This window comes from Gopherus flavomarginatus, chromosome 17 (genome assembly GCF_025201925.1).
Source record: "Gopherus flavomarginatus isolate rGopFla2 chromosome 17, rGopFla2.mat.asm, whole genome shotgun sequence".
Classification (NCBI taxonomy): Eukaryota; Metazoa; Chordata; order Testudines; family Testudinidae; genus Gopherus; species Gopherus flavomarginatus.
The window spans coordinates 2026115-2048463 of record NC_066633.1 but is presented as its reverse complement, the minus strand read 5'-3'; the positions used below and the strand labels follow the sequence as shown (position 1 = coordinate 2048463).

Below are 22349 nucleotides of genomic sequence, written 5' to 3'. Positions count from 1 at the left end.
CAGAGCTGTCCCCAAGTACGTTCAGGCCACACGCTGATTAACAGCATTAATTTTGGGTGAGCAAGAATTCCACTAATCCCTAAAGGCAGCCAGTATTTAGTCCAAAGAAGGTCAGCAGCAAGCACTAGCTGCGGGGAGATCTCAGGATACAACCAGGGCGACAGGGTGAAATCCAGCCCTGTTCTGAGGGCCCCACAGTCCCATTGAGTTCCTCAGGCGTTAAGCAGCACCTAGCACTTGTGCTGGATTTTTACCCAGGGCTGGAGATTTCACCCCTAATGAATTCTGAATGACACGGATCACAGGCCAGCTCTAGGTATCCATTTGTCTAATGCTGCTGCTGCTTGCTTGATAAGCTGCATGCTATATTAATGCCTCATGGTCATGAAGGTAGCCAAGTACAAAGCTGCAGGAAGCAGCTAGCATGGTCTAGGCGTGGCCCTCGCTATCAAAGGATGAGCCGTACCCTGGTGCCCAGCAGATGACAGTGGTACATGGAGGCTTAACTTTGAATGTGATGTCTCTGCACCGGCTGCAACCTTCCTTCAAGGATGATGTGGCGGGAATGTCAACTGTGTCACACGCCTGCCCCTACTCACCTTCAGGTGACTCATCCAGTTTCTGCTTATCTACATTTCCCCTGCCCCTTTGTCAGCTGATGAAGCTGAAAGCACTTTTATGCTCATGATCATTTTTGCATAAGGTGGCCAGACAGCAAGTGTGAAAAATTGGGACGGGGGTGGGAGGTAATAGGAGCCTATATAAGAAAAAGACCCAAAAATCGGGACTGTCCCTGTAAAATCGGGACATCTGGTCACTATTTTTGCAAGATGCTGTGGTATTTCAAGTCATTTGCATCTGGAACCACCTATCTATCACCCTAGCAGCTGGCAGCACTGCATGTGAGAACACAGGGAGGACAGAAACAGCACAATGCACAAAGCCAAAAGTTAAATGCTGAGAAGAAGAATTTTTCATCACTGGGAAAACAAAAAGTTGGTTGCACGTCAGTTGAGAAGCTGGCACGACAGTGAGAGAACAGAACCATTTGAAGGATCACTATGAAGTAAAACAGTTTACACAATTCCACCTATCCCACTGAGGAACAGAATCTGCAAGCTGCTATCCCAAGGCTTTTCTTTTGATGATAAATAATATGATTGATGCCAAAACTCCATCTGATATTACACCCAAATGACCACGTAGTGTGCATGGACAAATGTGCAAGCCAACCCAGCTACACCTTCCCAAAGCATAATCTGGGAAGGATGACAGGAAAATGGGTTCCCTGCTGGCTAAAACCAGTTGGATAACACAGCCTTGGGGCTACAGGCTGGGCCAGTTGGGTGAAGCCGTGTTGCATTCTAGGACACTGCAATTCATTCCGTTGTAAAAAGTCACATTGCTAGGCGGGCAACCAGACATTCCTCTAAGGCAGACTGATAACTGAAAAGCAGGCACGATTACTGAAAGATGGGAACAGGACTCCAGCATCCACAAACGTCTAGTGGCTTTTCTGTCCTCTTCCCTCTAGAACAAGCAGGGAAGACCCTTCCTCATCACTAATAATCAATGTTTCCTTGACAAGAATTAGATATTTGTGTTGCCCACAAAGGCAAAAGGAAAAGGACTTATAAAACCTATATCTGAACTGTCTTGGACATGACTAAGCTCCACTGCTGGCATGCTTCATCAGCTTGGCTGTAGCGATCTGATGAACCCTATTCACCTGGACAAATGCATTGTTTCATTGTCAGTTGGAGGTACTGCTTACAGACAGTGATGCAACAAATGGTTACCTTGTAAGGGTCTTATTCAAAAGGGGCAATTCCAAAATATGACATCCTTCTATTTGTGAGCATGCAACTTTATACATTGCAGCTTGAGCACTGTCACGTGAGCATGCAAGTGATTTTTTTTTTTGCATGCGTACATTTTACCTCCTGGGTGTGCATGCTCAGCACACACAAGTAGGTTGAGCACTTTTGAGAACAGACAGTAATAAAAAAAATCATGTTGCACCCAATAAATACCAACGTACTTAAGCGAGAAGTCATCCTTATCACAAGTCAGCAGCTACAATATTCCGCCTAAACCTAGTAACAAGGCATAGAATGAACAGCTTGCTTTTCTGACCCACTTGAATGCCCATCTGAATCAATTAAATCTGCAACTACCAGGGAAAGACCAGTCTGTGATGGATTTGTGTTCAGCTGTGCGCACATTGCAATCACGAGTCCTGATTTAACTCCTTCCCAAGCTGTAACAGCAGAAATGCTTGCTCGGTGGGAGAAGTTGAGGTCTCTTGCAGTTAGGGATGGCGTACAGCTTACAGCTCCAGGTCCTCAGTTACATTGGCTCTGATGTTTCTAAAGTGAATTTATAACTGGGAGCAAGTCAATCTGGAATCAAGACACATGCTCCCTGCTCAATCCCCATTCCCATCCCATTGGAGTAGCTACCATGCACTTAAAATCAGAAGTACGTGGCATTCTCCCTCTCTCCATTCCCAGCTTGTAGAAAAGGGTCAGCGGTTCAGGAGTTTTTGAGTTCATGTGTGAGCGGAGTGGGTGAGAGTGTGTATGTGAAGTATTCATTACGGGTGAGTTAAGTGGAATAAGTGAGTGGTGCAGTTAGCTCTGAAAATGTGACATCCAGCATCATTCTTCTCTTCTAATTCCATAGTCTAGGTCCAGCTCCTGTGCAAGGTCTGTCTCCTTCAAGTCTCCCCTGGCCAACAGTCTCATCATTGTAGAGGAACGCGGCTGTCTTTGGCAGTCGCCGGTCACGACTGCACAGGGAGAAGGATTTCTCAGGTAGCTAGGGCAGAATGTTAGTGCCTCTCACCACAAAGGCCTCCCCATTCAATCTAGCACCTTAGAAAAAGCCTTTGTCAGGATGTGTCGGCTGCGATGGCAGAAAGGAAGCTGGGATGGTCATGCCGCTTAGAACTGTGATTTCGCACCCCTGCCCACACACCTTCTGCAAGGTTTCTCTCGAAGAACTTATGCAATTACCTTACTAAACAGAATATTATGCAGAGCCCTGACAAGCAGCTGCTAGGCCCATCTACTTGGCATGATCTGCCTGAGCTACACGCTGGCATTCATTTCTCTACTTTGGCATGGCTAAGGACTATGGTTTAATCCTGCTTGGATCTGATCCTATAGTTTCAGGGAGTTTGAGAAATCCAATTCTGAGGCTTAAACCACCAAGCCATCCCCTCTGCTTGTCTGGGCTTGACGCTAGCTGGAGGTTAAACAACGTTCAGACTGGACTTTAGGATACAAAAACATTTGCTAACTGCTTCCCATGTTCACTGGCTGTACTAGAGAATGCTGTTTCCCAGCTTGTCCCAATTTAAATGCATAAGAATGGTACAAACCCATGATTCCTGTGCCACAGCTCTATGGTGTCACGGGTACAGTTGGTGCAGGGTCTCCACTAAAAATAAACCCACAGACAATACTGCCATGATAGCTGTGGACCAATGTGGCCATTCTGGGGAAGTTCTATGGCCTAGATTACACAGGTCAGACGGGATGGTCACGATTCCTTTTGGGCTTGGCATCCAGGAACTTAATTTTAGGGCCATGTTTTCTGAGGGACCCCAGCCTGTTTGTGTAAGTAACTTCCATGAGCAACCTTTTCACTCTAGCATGTTTACAGGGAAGTTACACCCACACAAACCTATAACACACAAGTGGGGCACAAATGGAGTTTGCCTCTGTAGACTGTCACGTTGTACACCCAAGTGATTGTATACTCACACAGGGGGCTGAAAATACAGACATTTTAAACATTTTTAATGAATTCAGCATCTTGAGGTATTAATAAAAGCAAACAGCTGCCCATACTGAATGCTTATTTATAGTAATTGTATCTAGGCAGACAGCAACAGAATTCGATTCACTGGCCCTTGCACAACAGTGATACAAAACCAATGTACCATGGGTGAGTGATACTATTTCTCTTACATGCCACTTTACAGCTCAGTTCTAAGAATTAAAACTGGCTGACAAAGAGCATGTTCACGTCACTTTGTGAACTATTTAATGTTAAAATTAATTGAATTAGCTATTTCCATTGCATGATTTGCAATTTCCTTCTCCACTGCTTCTTGCTGCATTTGTGCATATAAATAGTTAAAAACATAAGTACTAGACTATAAAAGATTAGTATCCCTTACATTTGCCTTCCATTATTACTACTCCACAAAGTCAAAGTAACATGGTAAGAAAAAGCCTTTTCTGCCAACTAGCAAGGAGGATCAGAATGCTTCTTGCAGGAGAAACACACTTCTACAGCTCTTCCAGGCGGGGTTTCATTCACAGTTATTCTGATAGAACAAGCAAAAAGTTTAGAAATTTGAGACCTTTAATGCAACATACGAATAACAAAATACAGAATTATCTGCCTTAGTGTTTATTCCTAAACTATACATTAAGGCTCAGAGAGAGAGAGAACATTTTTTAATACAAAAACAAAGAAAGAAGTTCTAACAGGTTAAATTGTCTGCAGGTCAATCTCACTGCAAGGCAATAGAACATGGAGAAAATATTTGGTCTAACCAGCAGAAATCAGTGTGTGTTGCAGATTTCTGGAGGAAGTTTTTCTTCATTCTTATGTGCAGAATCCTGCCAAGTGTTCTTAGCACAGCCATATGCATCCACTTGATACAAAAGTGAGAGTAACAGGGCCCCAGAGCTCTTATCTTTAACAACATACAGAAATTCATAAAAGACATTTTTGGCGAACCAAAATGAAAACAAAATGGCAGCTACAATTCCCACTACCCACAGAAATATGGCACCCAACTCTGTAGAGATGGGCAAAGCTGGAACAGTTACAAATCCCAGTACAAATTAAGTCTTCATTTTGATTTATAAAACGTTTATTAATGTTAATACAAAAGAAAAAGTAAAGTTATTTCTCAATCCTCAGGTGAAACCTTTCCGAGAGACAGAGCAGAAACTCAGCCCAATGAGCAGGAATTTCTCTGCTGATTCAGCCACTCATAATTACTGGAGACCCCATTGCCAAGAAGAAAGGTTTTTGGCATTCCATTCCAGAAAAGCTGCCAGGGTTTTCAAAATACAAAGTTTACTGGAGGTAAATAACTTCCAACAAGACGTCTTCAAAGTAGAAAAATGCAGCTGCTAAATGTGCTTGAAAAAAAAACAGACTTGGCTGTATAAACATTTCTTCAAGAATCCACTGTGTGCAGTGACTGCGCCACTGTCCCTGGACGCAAACACGAGACACAACAGTCTGTAGCTTAATGCTATCCCTCCAAAGAACTGTGCATGAAATAACCCCGGAGAAAGATTACACCTTTATTAATAGTAAAAACAGATACATTTCATTTTTAGAAATTTGATCATGTCACAAGCAGTACCTGTGTGTGCGCGTGTGTGTATAGAACAGATGTACAGAATTTATCTTTATCAGGCTGTGAAATAATTTGTAACTACATCTTTCCTTGTGATTGTACATACTATAGTTCTTAAACGATGCCAGCCTACATCCTCCTCGTTTCTAATCAAAGGAATCGTAAGTGTCACAGTCCTCCTTCTGGCTGATATGGCTCTTTGTTTTTGTCATAAGGGAGACTTCCCGTAACCAAAGCGGGGTCATCTGTTCATCATGAGAAACTGCGTATTCCTGATTCTCTTCCTTGGCTGCTCCTGGCTGTTGGCAGCAAGAGCTCTGTAGTTCTGGCTCCCACCTCTCTCAGGCTGTTGGGAGCTTCTCCTTCTTCGAATTGTGTGGACAGTTTTTTGCTCTAGGCTAGACATTACTGCTGTCCTGATTTCTTCTCCTTCTGGAAGCTAAAGCTTGTTCTCCTGCTCAATTTTCTTTGTTTCTGAGCAAAATAATCTGCTCTGGCTGTACTTGCTCGGGATTCTAGAATATAGTTAACCTGGAAAACACATAACAAAATTTCATTTCATTCTGGTGGAATGGCCTGAGAACACACAAATCTTCACATCACTGAACAGTGATTCACTTAAACCCAGCCCTAGAGCGATGCCAATGAAAAGAACAAGGTAGGAACGGCACAGAACATTCAAACCCCATAGACAAGAGAGAACTCTTCTAATTTTGGGCTTGCAGACCCTCCGGTCTTGTCACCTTAAGGAATGGCTGTGCAATGTTACTGCTTGTAGCCTTCTACCATCCCTGGACGAGATGACGACATGAGATACAATAAGAGTGCACAGGCTCACAGCACTTGATCCCTGTTGTTCTGCCACTTGTTAGCCAAATTGCCAGATGAATGCAGTAAGTCATGAAGACTCGCAGTGCTGGTCTAATACATTAATAGGCTTCAATAAAAGGTTTTATCAGCTTTAATACAAAACATTCTCTCTTTATGATGTTTGCATATTCAGCTAATCTCATACTTTCCATGTATTTTGGCACATATTACTTGATGAAAGCATTTTTAAATGATATTTAACAAGCCTACTATTCACTAAATTTATTATCTCCAGTGCTTTCTGATAATCACATAGATAATTTTAATGGAAGGTTAATGCAAGAATCAAAAGATAAAAATGCCCTTTGGTCTGCCATTAGCTGGTTAATACGCTGTGGCTTAAAACTTGCACAATTTTATGCACTGTAGAGTGTTTCACTTTCATTGCATATTACAGCTTAAGGCATAAAAATATAGCAAGTTTTCATGGTCAATAAAACCTCAGTCCTTGTCACTTGATCATGTAAAGAACCTAATTTGAGAAGTCTAATTTCTTGGCATCTGCTAACGCTTGCAGAATGAGAAAGAAATAAAGGCTTAACTTGAAAATGTATTTATGAAACAGAAAAATGCTCTATATAAACAAGTTACAACATAGGTACAGAAAGGTAATATATTATTGTGTTTAATAAGATCTGTGTCCTGAATATTCATTTTACACATATCAAGTCTGTCCTTTTAGCCTTCCAAAAATATATTGAATATTCCTGGATATATCAAGACTTCTGGAGTGGAATCGTTTAATTTAAGACAAGTAGTGATAAAAATTCCAATGTAAGAGTTCACAATTTTAGTGCAAAAAATAGTTAAACCCATATTTTAGGGTATTCACTAAAATGCTGTATCACATGTCAGTTATTTAGCACTTCCATAACCTTTATGCAGAAAACACTATTAAACATAGGGAATAGCATATAAAAATCATCACTTAAAATTGTAAATTGCTGCAAAAATAATAAGACTGCAGAAAATTAAGTTTAATCTTCCAACAGTATTATGATGGTTTGTTTCGGAAAGTAAATCAACCTGCTCATATAACAAGTCATTATAAAATCAAATGGGTTATGATAAAATATACTTAAAACATAAAATATTTGGGGTAGAAAAATTCTTTGTATTGAGACATGCATTTGGGAAAACATTTGTTAAATTAGCAAGGAGAGAAGTTTGTCCTGCCAGAACTACAATTCTCTGCTTGATCCTGTGTTGAAGTCATAAACTTGGAATTAATCTCTGCCTATGAAAATTATTTGGATGTCAAATCCTGGTTTATAATTCTACTAGAGTCCTCATGAAATCTTTGAATAATATTAACACTGGCTATTAAGAAAAGCCTGAAGTGCAGTGGAAGTTTTGTTTAAATATTCCCCATTTCTACTTAGAGGAAGTTCCTTTTGTTAACTCCACTGAGAAACTGCGGGAAGCTATTTGAAAGCAACTATTACATAAGTCCACTGTTTCCAGTAATGCTAGGGTTCCCCCCTTTCCTCATCTAGCGTGCGTATACACCAGGCAGTTCAAAGAGCGCTATAGTCAAGCACTCCTTCAGCTTTGTATTAAACTAAGCCACCACTGCTGTGAAGTTGATACCTATTGCTCAGTTATTTAATTGCAGGTATAATTTGAAGAAGTTTTTCTCTGTTGGATAAACTGCTCGCTGTGTGGGCTCAGGTACCTCACCTGTAAAATGGAGATGATTATAAACTATTTAGCAACCTCACCATGGGGCAGGGAAGCTAAACTCCATGTTTATACAGTGCTTGTAGATTCTTGTATCAGAGGGGTAGCTGTGTTAGTCTGTATCCACAAAAACAAGGAGAAGTCCGGTGGCACCTTAAAGACTAACAGATTTATTTGGGCATAAGCTTTTGTGGGTAGATAACCCACTTCTTTAGTCCTAATCAACTCTGCTTATGTGCTTGAAGTGACAAATCTTGAAACCTTCCATGCATGGACTAGGCTCCCAGTCACCCATCCACGCAGAGGGCACTTTTTAAACGGTGGCCCTAACAACAATCTTAGGGACTGAGCTGCCGTCCTGCTGTGTCTGGTTTGTGCTGTTCTGGGTGCAGAGCCACTAGAAATCTGGTGGAGGCAGTGCCCTGCCATTTCTCACAGCAAAGGGAGATCCTCCCGTGACCTAAAGCCCTATTCTACCCCCAGCATTCAGAGAAGAAAAGGAGTCTGACCAGGGTATCTCCATGCCCGGGACCTTCAGCACCCATAACTGTCTCTTGGCCAGCCAGGCAGGCTTTAAAGCTGGGACAACTGGTCCCTGACTAGCCCGTGTTGGGGGACATAAGGTCACTTAAAACCCCCTTTGGATCCTCCCACCAGACTTGCACTGAGCAGACCATGGCCAGCCAGGAATATTTGCCCCAGAAGAAGGGAATAGTGCAAGGGCCTGGTAGTATTGTTTTGGGCACAAGGCCACATCCTGCATGGCTTGGATTTAAAACTGGCTTACATGGGAAACTAAGTTCTAGGGGGGAATTACTGAAGACTGGTTATACTGCTACCAGCACAAAAATATTTTCTAATGATTCTGAGGAGGATATGCGAAGCAAATAGTTAAAGTTTAGCAGTCACACTGTATGTCCTGGTTAGTAAAATCCAGTGATGCCAGCGAAACTCCAGAAGGATTTAAAACACAGGGCACATGCATCTGGGAATGGTTGGTTTTTTAAGGGTTAATTTGTATCTTTAAATATACATCACAAATCTAAAGGTAAACTACCTAACAAAGTAAAAATTTGGTAGGTTCCAATTCCACAGAGAATTGACATCTTCCAGACTATTAGCTACATCAGAGCTTATAGGAAAAAATATTGTACACACACTTAGCCTGTCTGAAAAATGGATTCAATATACAAAGTCCAGAAAATTCAGTGGTAACCAAATAAAACCTCTCAGCATGGCTTATGCTTTGCATTATCCACATGCACTGAGAACCTTCTGAATATTTTCAGTTTTTTCATGTCTAATGAACAACAAAACACCTAGAATTCTGGATTACATTAAATTTTAGTACCCACCTTCAGGACAATTTCATTGATGGTAGCAGCATCTGATTCAAAGTAGAGGTGTTTGTAGTCATGATTACTTAGATATGTAAGTTTAAATATTGCATGACCTGGAAAGATAAAAAATACAGTGTTCAAAATACTTCTCTAAAGTTTTAGCAAAGCTCGTGTGCTCGACAGAAGAAAACCACAGATGGTGATCTTAGCATACCATCCGCACAGCAGAAGGAAGCAATGAAATGCTGACAGGCTTCTCATGTCATTTCAATTTAAGGCAAGTGCTCGCTTACAGGAGCAGCTGAACTCTTTTCAATAAAGTTCATTTCCCCACTGTAGGAAATGCAAAAATCTATCAAACGGCTAGTTAGGTCCCATTCAGCCCTAGACTATATTTCAGTTAAATTACCACATTAGAACTCCTTTATGAAACTACCCACTGTATAATCATCACATGTAGAAGATAAGTGTTATATATAAGATAAAAGGCCAATTAACCCCAGAATTATCACTGTAAAAATAAAAAAAACCCAGCTGCTTAAGGCTAAATAAAACAGTACTGTAATTTTAAAGAAAAAAATTCTGTAGCAATGATATTGCAAAACAGATCTTCCCAGTTAGAAACACAGCTCTTTATTCTAGGGTAGTTGAAAACAAAATTTAGTCATGCTGCGTATTAATGTACCATCCGACTGACAGGCCTTATCCTGCTGAACCAAAGAAAATAGTTTTACTGATTCAACTGGCAACATTTTGGTGGCAGGTAGGCAAATCTCTGTGGCTGGCCTAGTGGAATGGCATGGAAGCTGGTGACCTTTAAATTAATGTGAACAGGGCAGATGTCCTAATGGCAGAACTCACAGGAGTGAGTTACCATACGAACATGAATGGTTTCAAAATTAAAACTCAATGCATCCTGTATGTAAGCTTTTTCATCAGTTTTCATTTAATTTATTCATTTCAAAGGTCAGTTACTAATCCATAACGTACCAGCCACATTACTGGAAATTCACCTCTTTCCTGGAGGAAGCCTTATTTGCAAGCTTATTTACGTTATCTAATTCTTCAGATCTTCAAAAATCAACTGATATATGCTAGGAAACCATGGCCAACAAATTTGAGACCTCAGTATTTTATCATGGCATATTAATTAAGCACCATTATGATGCACTAATCACGAATATAAATTCTCTATTGAAAAATTGGCTAATAATTAAAAAAACTTTAAATCATTTGACAAATGAAGCTTTGGTGGTATTAAAAATGCTGCAAGTCTCAGCTACAGGCTAATCAGTATGTTAATTCATTCACGGCTGGCTATTGCTAAGGACTGAATTCAGCACCTTTTAACATTCTAAGAGTGCAACTACACACACACACTATTCATAGAGACATAATATAACTTTGTAAATTATCAACTTTCATGGCTTTTTATGGTACAAGGCGATGTTACACACTGGAATTTTAAAATATGGCAGAAACTACAGGCCAAGAATCCAAAGGGCTCTATTCACTGCTGGTAATGGGCTAGGCTTCTTCGCAGCACATACCGAAACGGGTCCTACCTGGAACGGTCAATTCACTAGCCCACCTGGAACGGCTCATTCTAGGTTTGCTTCTCTCCTGTCCCAAAGGTACTTTCTCCCAGGTAGTGGGCTGTGACTATGTAGACAGACTATTCTGGGGTGTTCAAAGAACCTTTGAACAATTCTCAAACACAAAACAGAAATGATTGCTCAACCCATTTTGTGGTGGGAGAGGAAGCACACTCAGTGGGTAGGTGATGGACTGGCAAGCAGGGGACATGGGCTCTATTGCCAGATCTGGCACTGACCTGCTGTATGACCAGGGGCTTTTCAGGGCAGGGACCGTCTTGTACTCTAGCAGGGTTTGGTTGTGACCTCCAGGTACCAAATATTACTAATAAGAATAAGTAGTTGCAATGTATCAAAACCTGTATTAATTCTTCCCCTGCTCACTTGGCCAATCACATAGTTCGAGGGCACAGACTGCTTAAAAGCTAAATCCTCCACGGTCCCATGGTCACGGACGGGTCTGAACACAGGGCAAGTGGGGTGTTCTGCTGTGCAGAGAGCAGGGGACTGCAGCAGGAGGCCCTCCTGGGGGAAATTCAGGAGGCTGAGGATGGAGCAATGGTGTTGCCAGCGGATCAAGTGTATGCAACTCCCTGCAGAGCAGCCTGCATTGGGAACAATGGGACGGGAGAGGGGGTGAGCTTTACCCTGTCTCCAGCTCAAATTACCTAAACTCCTTCCATCCATTTAAGGGCTTTTCCTCTCAAAACAGGTGAATATGCACAATGGGCCCAGATGCAAGCTGCAAACACAACATCTCTCACACATGCACCCATCTCTTCAGTGAGAAGGAACAGCATTAAATTGCTACTTCAACTCTGCATTGCAGAGGTGTAAACTACATATTATATAAAGAATAAAAAGAATCACTAGCAATGTGCTTTTCTCAATCCCTGCAGTCCTACAGTATATTGACAAGAGTAGATAAGCAATAATGTTGTATGGCAGAATATTAATAAAAAGAATAAGTGAGACAATAGGCTTGCTTGAAATATGGAAAACAGGCCAGCGTCACATTGAAACCTTCCCTAGCCCTCTCACCTCTTGTTTAAACACGTGATTTATTCCTTTTTTTTCAGCTGCAGTATTTATACAGCTGACAGAAGCAGAAGCAGACCACAGAACTTTATTTTAAGCACTTACTTTTGGATTTTAAAGAGTCAGCCTTTTCAATGACAATTACAGAGCAATACATGTCAATAACACTTTTATTGTGCTGTGTAACAGGAGGCAGAGTTCAATCCATCACCCCAGAGAGGTCTGGCTGCCCTCAAATCCTCCTGGAGGAGCACAAGGAGGAGAGATCTAGTTTTTATGCCCAACATCACCTTGTTCTACACTAGAAGCACTCAGTAATATTTTAAAGAGAGGCATGTTAGCTAAGATGGAAACAAGCAATTGGTTACCCTGAGAACAAAGAATTTATATTGTGGTGTGAAGGTCTCTTGAAAACACCATAAAAAGAACTGAGCTTCTCCATAAAAAAGAGAAAATTAATAAGAAAGCCCAGCACAAAAGGTGATGGGCTGCACAGAACACAAACCAGAGCTATATGGTGGAGCTACCAACCTAACCATATGACAGGCTGTTCCACGAGGCCTGCTCCACTGCAGCAGCCGGCTGGAGCATTTGCAGGTGCAGCACAATGCATTCACGCTCCATCAGTTAGGGCTGCAGCTTGATTTCCTGCTTCAGAAAGCAAGCGCCAACTGAGACATCGCTGATTTCAGAAAGAGTGAAACAAAATGGTCTCATGCCCCTAAAAGGAACCCCAGCAATTTGGGGCTATATGTGGTTAATAAAATGGCAAGTCTAGTTACCTCCAAAGTTTATACTAAACAGCTAATGCTAGTTTGTGGAAAGTATTTGTATAATCAGCAATATAGGTGATGCCAGGGTTTATATCCTCTGACAGGTGATTTACAAAACATTCCTTTAGAAGGTCGCATTACAGTATTATGCTCATGTGCTTCCACATCCACATTATACTGTTCACAAGGTGAAATATTAGTTCATTGAAACAATCAACTGGCACTTTGTTTTGTTACTAGTCTGGCCAGATGGAATTTATGAATTGTGAGGGATGGATTGATTTCCATTTCCAAGAGTACTTAAATATGTGATATACAGTTCTAAACCCTCTTAATGTCACCCTTGGTAATTCAGAGATCAATACAAATTTCAGTATTTTTATAATTCCATATAAAGAACATCTGAAGACAAATGAGCTCTACTGTACCTTCTAGAATTCAGACAGCACAGCCTCCTACGAACAGCTTGGTTATAGTCAATTCTTTTAAATAAGCCTTGCCTGCCCTTTAATGTATACGGTTGAAATGAATATGTTCTGCTCCAGCCCAACATCTCTGGCATTTCCCTTCCCTTCTTCTGACATCCCAGAGAAACGAATTAAACGTTAAACACTAAAGAGCCCTAAGCATTCATGTCTGGACATCCAATCCCTCAAAATTGGGAGATGTTCAGAGCTTGTTTGATCCAACAGGAGTCAGCACTATTACAACCACATTTTCATTGTATCCCCTCATGTTTGATGAGGAAAATATACTAGACTCATACAAATGGCTATTTACATATGTTCTCTTTAAAGAACATTCTATTATTATCCTGTTCACATTCTAGAGCTGAGACATGCTGTCAAATTTCATTTCCTGGAATGACTGTGCAGTGCCATGAAATTTTGAAGAACTTCAGTTTTTACAATAGTTGGGAAATTTTTCCTAGAATTTCTGGAAAATACAAGTTGTGCTTGGAAAAATGTATAAAAGCTTTGTAAAATACATCTTGCTTCCGTTCACATAAGAGAAAGAAGCTTTTCACTTTGACAGAAAAAGACATTAAGCCCTTTTATGAGGAACAATTTTTCACCAGTTTTACTCTGAGTAGAAATGTTTTCCCCCCAGAGTTCAGATGTTACCAACAACTGCCAATTTTACTCTTTTTAAAATTATGCACTATCTGAGCCTAGCACAATGGTGCCTTCATCCCTGACAGGGCCGTTAGGAGCTACTATATGCCAATACTGTAGTATAATAATAAGAATAATAATCTGGACAGCTCTTCAGTTTATTTAACTGGATGTAATCACCCATCCTGGAAAGGTGCATCTGTTAGAAGGAGAGTCATATTTCAGAAGCAATGACAACAACAGAAATTACGGGTGAAATCTTGGCCCCACTGGAGTCAATGATAAAACTTTCCCTGTTCACGGTAGTTGCCAGTAGGTCACTCGACACAGCTGCTGTAAAGTACACCTCATGACAAGGAGGTGAGGACAACAGAGTATAATATGATGCCCACTAATACAAAGTTTAAACAGGCAGCTGTACTTTTTCTGGTTTATTCATTTCTTTTGGGGACTTGCATAGTCTGAGAGACTTTCTCCATAACTCAGGCCCTTTACATTCCATTACTGTCTGTTTAAGGAAACATTATTACAGTGGGAGCCTCCACTCCAGGATCCGTGAAAGCAGAGCTGCAATGAAGCATGTGCTTCATGTGACCATTTTAAAGTCACATTGTGTTAGCTATTTACACATGGGGAGTTTTTTCAGTTTTTATCCTTTCAGAAATTATATCAAAGGCAGAAATCTAATAAAGGCTTTTGCATGAACTATGAAAACTGAGGTGGAACCCAGGATTGCCCAAAACCTCTTCACCAGCAACCTTGTTTTGGAAAGAGATGATAAATAAATCAAAATGCACTAAGCAGTGCTTCCACATGGCAATCGCCTCCTTCATTGCGTCTGCACCTCATCAATCACGCTATTGTCTGCTTGAAAGGCGAGCCTTGTAAATGTCATATCCACTCAAGCCCAAGGAGAAGCGAATCAAAATGCAGCAAGGAGTTTTAATTGGATAGTGTAATTAAACTAAAAAACCCCAGTAGACTAGCTTTGACAGGATAGATGAAGACCCCTTTTAATAGGGCTACGAAACATATTTGTTAAAAGGATGAGGCAATGCATGTCCTGATTGGGCTCCAGAGTACTTTTATGAGAAGGCTATTCAATAACGGATGTATTTAATGAGTTAAAGCTAAGCTCTATTTTGTACTCAGGCAGGACTTTATCTTACCGTATGCTAATACATCACAGGGCTGAATCTATTAATAAAGTTACCCTTAAATTAACAATCCACAGCTACAATATTATAACTTCGTAACTATAACCTGCTATATATCACACATCATGAACTGCTCACTGCAAACGCAGTCTCTATTATTTGCTATAGTAAATATTTGTCCAGGCCAGTCATTAATTCGTAGGCATGGACAAAACCCTATTTGCCTTGCAACCAGCCACTTTCTCTGGTGAATCAAGCTTTACACAATTAATGCCAACCCAACATGGGGTGACCTTGCCAGTGGTACAATAAAAGCAGCATCAACCTCTGACCTACAGTATGTCACATACGGATAGCTCTGATTTTTAGCCACGTCCCCATCTAGCCTCCAACGATTTGAGCCCACAGTGTCCTGCAGACACAATTAACTACAAAATCATGTGTACTTATTCACACCTGCACTTGCACCCATTTAGATCTCTACCTAGCTATTTTATGGGTGCAAACAATTGTCCATGTTGAATTACAACTGCTGTTATTTCTTACAGTTATAGTCTTCTCAAGACTTCCTCTCAGCTGAACCTACCTCTGGCTCATCTGATCAAAAAGTTATTGCCTTGGATCATGTATTGTGGGTGCCGTGTTATCCCTGGAAAGGACCACAACTCTGGTAACCAGCAAATAAGCAATATTTTATTCACAGAACGTCATTCACAAAACAGCTCCAGTAATTAGTCTTGCTCCACTGAAGGGATCCAGGGCCCAGTGTGCTAGATATTAGATAAACTTGCTGACAAGGTGCTGGGTGCAGATCTGAGCACAGGATGTTCATGGCAAGAATGCACTGGCTAAAAGAAATCGTTCAAATATTCCATTCTATTTAAACAAAAGTGAGAAGCTGTTTAGAACTCTGTGTTCTAAAAGAACTGACTGGCTGCTCTTACGCTCGTTTAAACAAAACATTCTATATGCTTTGTATTAAGGTTTTTAGTTGGTCTTCTAATCAGTTCTTTCATAATGCAACAATAAAATCATTAATTTAATATTATGCAATGTATATAATCTAGAGGAACATGATACTGAATTAAAACATCAAATACATTTAGCTTTAAATGAAAACTCTATAAAAGCATTTCAGCCATCAATTCGGCTATCACTTACAGCCAGTATGAATTCTGCTGGAAAAGCTATTTTCGTGCAGATGTGGAATTCAATGGGAAAGACTGACTCGTGTAGCAACATCAATCAAAATGTCGGCTCTGTTGGCAGCTATCCACAGTAAGGCAGGTTCAAAGGTCACAGGATAAAGAAAAAGCCAAGCTCTGGTTCAGCTCTAATATCTTCTCGCTAGAAGTCTTGCAAAGGTACCTACCCCCTTCTGTATCAGGCTGCTTTCATTAATCTTCTTGCCATCTTCTTTAACTAGTCATGCAGAACCGCTCGATAGCAAGACACAGAATGGGGAGGCCGTATGTCTATTACTGGGTTAACATTCTGTTAAGCCCCAGTGCAACAATGGAATAGGAATCTAAAGAAAACCTTAAACTGCAGGGTTCAATGCAGGCAATTAAATTACAACTTGAAATTACCGATATATCTGTGACCTACAGAACAGAATGCTTTTGTTTAACCCATCTTAGCATTAAGGCTACTCGAGCTAACAAGAGCGATCCTTTTAGTTTAATAAAAAATAGGATGATAAAGAATCATTATTCAGTAGTTTGAATTTAATTAGCAAATGAAACAGATTTCTACAGATCTTGGCAAGTACTTAGGAATGGAAAAAAGATTTATTCCATTTGGAGACCACAATTTTACCACACTAATTTATCCTCAATTTTACCAAAAGGCCTTTCTTCAAACTAATAATCCCCTCAAAACTTCAGTGCTCGATCAATGTTTTCTTTCTGCAGATGTTGTGGTAACCTGGTAACCTTAAACCTTAACAGGAACAGCAACAGCACGCATCGATCACAACCCGCACTTTGTCTGTAGCGCACTTTTTAAAAATAGGCAAGGGTCAGTGGCACTGAAGTTTTACCTGTGTTCAAATAATGTAAGACAATAACATAATCAAATTTCCTTTAAATTACACTATTGCAAGGGGATATAATTGTATTAAACCTATTATGTTGCTTCCTTAAGACTTTATATTATGTACACTTAATTGAGATACAGAGCTCTCTTCAGCTATAAAAATGACAGCTACTTTATTAAGGTTTAAATCTTATTTCTTAATGATAGGATGCTTCCTTTCAAGATTCAAAACCTGCAGAATCTTTTGTGATAATCAGACTGAGCTTGATTTAAACAAGCACTTTATACAGTGTTTGCAGATTCTAATGGTACTGGGTTTAACTAGTAAGGCCATTACCTCTTCTCCCTGTTTGAATTCAAGAGGCCTGACTTAATTCAGACACTAACGCTGGCCTAATGCAAGGGCACACAACAATTCTCAGACATACCCAGCACTAACAGCAAACTAGATATTGAAGCTATTTCAAAACAAATATATATTTGCACATTGACTTTAATTAGATGCAGCCCTAAGTTTTGTGAACTTGTGATAAGAAGTTTCAACTACTTACCCCAACTCCCAAAATTCATCTGTAAATATTCAAAAACTTGATCTCCAAAGTTCCACGTCCTTTACTACTCACAGGGGTATGGCTATAAATCTTCACTGCATGAACTTATTTTACAGTGAGACATCTGAATTTAAAGGAAAGGAAGCTATACTGCCCTCTCATCCCCTTTATATGCCATCGCTATTTTCAAAGAATTCTCTCTGGAAACTCTAGGGTCTCCATACTCTGCAAGACACAGTAACCGTACCCATGTTAGTTACCTGCATACTTCTGGGAAAATTTTGCATACAACTTCAGACACACTGATCATAATGACCAAACTGCTTTGACAGTAGCACTCCATGTTAACGTGAAAAATTGGCCATAGTTGGAAGTTTTTGAAGAACATCTCTTTCTGTTCAGAGATATGACAGGTAAGTCTAGCAGTGCAGTGAACAACTTCATTATAATCCAACTGCTAATGTCTCCAGAGAGCAGTCAGTTTAATAAAACATCCGGTATGTTTTCACACAATCTAACTGCAAGGCACTGTACAACCACTGTTATATGTTGCAGTGCGCTTCTGAAAGACTAGATGGAGCATGCTTGTGTTACAAGAGATAAAAACATGGAAACAAAATATATTGCAGAACTCAAAAACCTTATCTTTTCTCAGCCTCTCGTTTGTTGTAATAATTCATTCAAGGAAGCTCCAAGAATAATTTTTGATGTAAACTCTGCTACAAACATATATCACTATGCTGATAAAAATCACAGGCAAAACTTAGGAAATACAGTGAGTTTCATTCCTTTACTCTGCTAAAATAACTTTTGGTCTTTTAAAATTCAATAGATACTGATCTGCCACTAAGAGTGCGCCAGAATGCATCATCCTGGGATGTCACACCACAAGTCTCTTGTATTGCCCTAAAATAATGCATTCTGGGGCATCTTTACTGGACCTTGTAGAGGTGCAGATTTCAGAAAGAAGAAAGAGAATTATTTTCACCCTTGAAAAGTAGATAAAATCTATTTTAATACGAAAATTGCCGGGATTGTGATGTGAAAGAGAGAAAATCAAACTCTCCAATATTGCAAAGGTGTCTTTGCTATCTCCCATCCGCAGCCTTTCCTACTTCAATGTCTGCTACTCCAAGCCATCCTCTTGCTGGCTCCTTACTTCTCTGGAAGGAGTTGCAGTTTGTTGTAGTTGGGCACAAGTGTCCCTTTCAGCAGCAGCATGTGCTACCTCTGCAGTGCTGACTGTCCCCAAAAACTCCCCCCATCATTCCAACTGCAGATCTTTTGGATGCAAATGAGTTTAGAGACATATGACGCCTCCAAAGCTAGTGTGGTATCAAGGCCATGACAAAAACCTAGATTTTCAGGACTGGATTTTTAGATACAGCCTGTTTTTGGCTGTGTGCACAATTTTGAAATGACATTTTTTTGCCATTGAAATTGTGGGTGCAAACCCACCAGTGTATTATGAAGCTGGGTTGCACCTGGCTGAAAGTCCAGCCTTCGAGGAGTTTGTCAAGAATCGCACATTTTGTCACACCATTGCTGACTGGCCAATCTTGCTGCTAAAGCTCTGCTCTGGAGTATTCCGAAGAGAAGGGCAGGCAATTTCAGACTGCTTGGCCACTAAGGAAGCTGTACCTCAGGGTCACACTCACACGGAGTACAGTGACAACTTGCTGGAGGGATGCGGGAGAACGATTGGCTTGACCAGAGATACAGAAACAGGGGAGGCAAATGAAGTGTGATTCCAAGGATAATATTAGCGTAATCTTTAATAAAATCTGTGCACCCACAATCTCATCCCTTCAAAGTAATGTGACCAACTCATTACCCTAGTAAGTGCACATTACGTTTTCTCTATCTCACCGCTACCCTCAGACAAAGCACGTATGTACTAACAGCTACAATTTATTTAACTTCTTTGTCGTTTTGCATCATTATAATTTGGGGTCACTATCAACAACTATCTATTTTTCGCCTGTGCACAAAGGGCTTGTTGTCCTGTTAGTTCTTTTAATCGTTGATGGTACAAACACTACAATGCAGCATCCAACCAAAACAGTCAGGCCTTAAGCTCAACCCAGACCTCACTTTGCTGTCTGGTGAAACACTGGTGTCCTGTGCATGCTTTCTGGTTACCAACAAAATCACTTACTGCCCTGGTTCTTAAATATGGCCACTGTTCTGCTGAAACTGAATTCTTTGAGTCAAGTCATGCTCTCAACTGTACTAAACCCCAGGACTGCAGCTATTTTGAGATGTGCTGATGTGCTGTGTACATTTGAGATTAAAATCTACCTCTAGGAACATGTGTTCTTTAAATTCATTCAAGCTGCTACCTAAAGGCTGCTACAGTAAAAGTTCAAAAGCAAGTGCAATAATGTTGGGAAATGTATCACAGCCAAGGGGTTAAACCCTGGATCACAGGAAATAGCAATTTCCTGATGGAACACTACTGGTGGATACTGATGTCAGGACAAGAAATACTTAAACGGGGTCAGACCTTCAGTCTACAGTAAGTAGCACTGAAAGGTCCTTGTTAAAATGATATCTGTACATAACACTCTTTACTATAATACAACCAAGTCCGATATAAAGAAATTTCATATAATGAATAAAACACACCTATGAAAAGAAAAGGACATGGTGGCAATATATTCTCTTGGCACCTAGCACATACAGCGGGAGAGAGGGAGAGAGCAGAGAACATAAATAAAAGGCACTACTCACTTGGGCTTTTTTCTTCCGCAAGGTCACAGGCGCAGAGGAGTTCAGAATCGATCGAAATGGGTTTCTGCTTAATCCAAAACTTAGTGCTGGCTTTCTGATTAGTAACAGGGTCTATCTCTACCTTGTCTCCAGAGATACCTGAGAATCAGAGGGAATAAAAAGCCACAACAGTGGACTGTGTAAGTGATTTCATATCAACCATTTGACACACTTTATAAATCGTACGTAGGATCAAAGTATATTGTCCTTTTGGGCTTTTCGAAAGAGCAGGAGTGTTTGAAGCCAAAAGCAAAGTAATTATCAACCTGTATACATAACCTGTATGGTGCCCTCCTAGCTTGATAAAAAAAGCACTATAGCAAAAGAAGAAGCGTCAGGGAACACATTTCACAAATATGTAAGCACAGCTGTTCTGAGAGCGGCTGCTAAATGGATTATAAAGTTTATAGAAAGACGCACCTCCTGTGTTGTTTTTTTAAATCACCACTATTATATACATTTACTATCTCAGAAGACAACAGCCATTGGTAGTATTTGTTTGCTATTCGAACAGATTCTTCCAAAGGAGGATATCCAGTCCTGGAGATTGTGTGCATTTTTACACTTCTAGCAATTTAGAGCCAACCCTAATTAGGCAGATTTGAAAGCAAGTAATGGGCTCTGTCGCTCCTGGCACAGAATTTGCCTGTTTATGGGCATAGGCTTCCCCAGATGGCTGCATACTACACTACTATGTGTCTAGGTGAACCGGATACACACACAGCACATTAACACTTCAGGGGAAGAACATGGAACACAGAGAATCCTATAACAGACAAATCCTGAGGGTGACTGTAGAAAATGTTAACTATATCATCACTTCAAATTTTATTTCTGAACTTGTGAAAGAAGGAGCAAGGAGAGTTACCACTGTGCTGGAATCTACCCTGCAATACACACTGTAATTTATGGCAGTCTTTATCACAGAATTACAAAGCAACAGCCTTGCTGTGCTTCACTGAAGAGTACAGGAGCTCATTGTTTAGTTTACAATTACAAGTCTCTGTTGACATGACTGAACAAGCCTCTCAGTATCCCTTTCATAGGGAGACCTCTGTGGAGCCTTAAAAGTAATTACATTTTTAGGTCATGAGTTATAGGTCAAGGTCACAATGAAATAGGGAAAATGGAGTAAGTGAATAAAAAGTATTTAAAATAATAACATGTTGCTGCTGCTTCTCTGGGAAACTCCCAGAGATAAATGTTTCCCTTCCAAGGCCTTTTGTTCAGATACTTTGGAAAATGCTATGCCAGGTTTGGCTGGAGTGTAAGGAAAACTTATTTAAACAGGAGATAATAAAAGAAAAATAGATAGATGTAAGCTACCATCATATCTAAAACCTCTACCTCTCCCCTCTCAAAAATGAAACCCCAATTGATACCTATAAATCCGTTTCATTTGTACTTTATTCAATTATAAAACCAAAATGCACAGACAGCAAAAGGCAGATGCACAGAGCATGCATGTTGCTATGGTCCTTTGCACAAAATGTAAAGTAACCTTCATTTTAACCCTGGTCATTACAATATGGTTTACAGAGTGCCACAAACAATTCTTACTTTTTGATTTAGCAAATGCATCAATTTGTCCTTAAACATCCCTCACATCAGAGATACCATATTTCAATTAGGCAGAGTGTCAAGAATTTAATTGATGCTAGAAGTGTTACATCTAGATATAGTGAGCAGACTGAAGCTATATCAGGAGATCCACTTTATTAGACGATTTCACTCCAGAAAAATTTTATAACCCAGTTTTATTTTTTATTTCAGTGTAATCAATTGGCCAAAATCTAGACATTTTCTGCTTCTCAAAGAAAATTATATTTGAAGTTGTTGATGAGAGAGTTTTTATTTTTATGCTTGAAAAAGTCAAGACAAGTTCTACAAAATAAATGTACAAATCCTTTTCTTCCTCTTTGCCTAAAGCAAACAAAATATCATCGCTACTGGAAACAGCTTTTAAAAATTTCATTCTGTGGTCCTTCAACTCCAGAATTCACAGAGTCAATATTGTTAATGTACTTTG

The 22349-nt window shown here is 40.1% G+C and overlaps 1 protein-coding gene across 6 annotated transcripts in view; it reads right to left on the bottom strand.

Annotated features, from left to right (window-relative positions):
* Positions 1 to 4411: 4411 nt before the first annotated feature.
* Positions 4412 to 22349, bottom strand: part of MAPKAP1 (MAPK associated protein 1) — a 172460-nt gene continuing 154522 nt past the window's right edge. For all 6 annotated transcript variants that reach the window (XM_050927008.1, XM_050927010.1, XM_050927009.1 and 3 more), the window contains 3 exons: positions 20282 to 20419; positions 9298 to 9395; positions 4412 to 5923 (listed from right to left, as the gene is read on the bottom strand). In XM_050927008.1, coding sequence (XP_050782965.1) covers positions 5798 to 5923; positions 9298 to 9395; positions 20282 to 20419 — 362 coding nt within the window. In that variant the 3' untranslated portion in view covers positions 4412 to 5797. The remainder of the gene's footprint in view (positions 5924 to 9297; positions 9396 to 20281; positions 20420 to 22349) is intronic.